Source organism: Penaeus monodon, chromosome 21 (genome assembly GCF_015228065.2).
Source record: "Penaeus monodon isolate SGIC_2016 chromosome 21, NSTDA_Pmon_1, whole genome shotgun sequence".
Classification (NCBI taxonomy): domain Eukaryota; kingdom Metazoa; phylum Arthropoda; class Malacostraca; order Decapoda; family Penaeidae; genus Penaeus; species Penaeus monodon.
The window spans coordinates 22,585,763-22,586,049 of record NC_051406.1 but is presented as its reverse complement, the minus strand read 5'-3'; the positions used below and the strand labels follow the sequence as shown (position 1 = coordinate 22,586,049).

At 55.7% G+C, this 287-nt stretch overlaps 1 protein-coding gene across 1 annotated transcript in view; it reads right to left on the bottom strand.

The window, feature by feature from the left end:
* LOC119586610 overlaps positions 1–287 on the bottom strand; it is an 18,143-nt gene that overhangs the window by 9,724 nt on the left and 8,132 nt on the right. Inside the window, exon 3 of the mRNA XM_037935360.1 lies at positions 4–236. Coding sequence (XP_037791288.1) covers positions 4–236 — 233 coding nt within the window. The remainder of the gene's footprint in view (positions 1–3; positions 237–287) is intronic.

Below are 287 nucleotides of genomic sequence, written 5' to 3'. Positions count from 1 at the left end.
TGCGTTGCTCATGAGTCCTACCGTTGCGTTCTCCCTCGGCGCTATGGTTGCTGCAGTTGTGTTGGTTGTTAAAGTGTTTGGCATAGCGGGGCTTGTGTCGCGGGGCCACATGGCATTCGTTGGCGAAGCGGTGGTCGTCCCAGGGTTATGAGTAGTCATCCCGCTCCAAGAGTCCACGGTCGCCATGGCGTTAGTGGTGACCATGGCAGTCTCGTGGTTCATGGTAACCACTGGAGCTGCGATCGCGAAAGGGGACGTTAGTGGGGATTTTAAGATAATTGCTACGG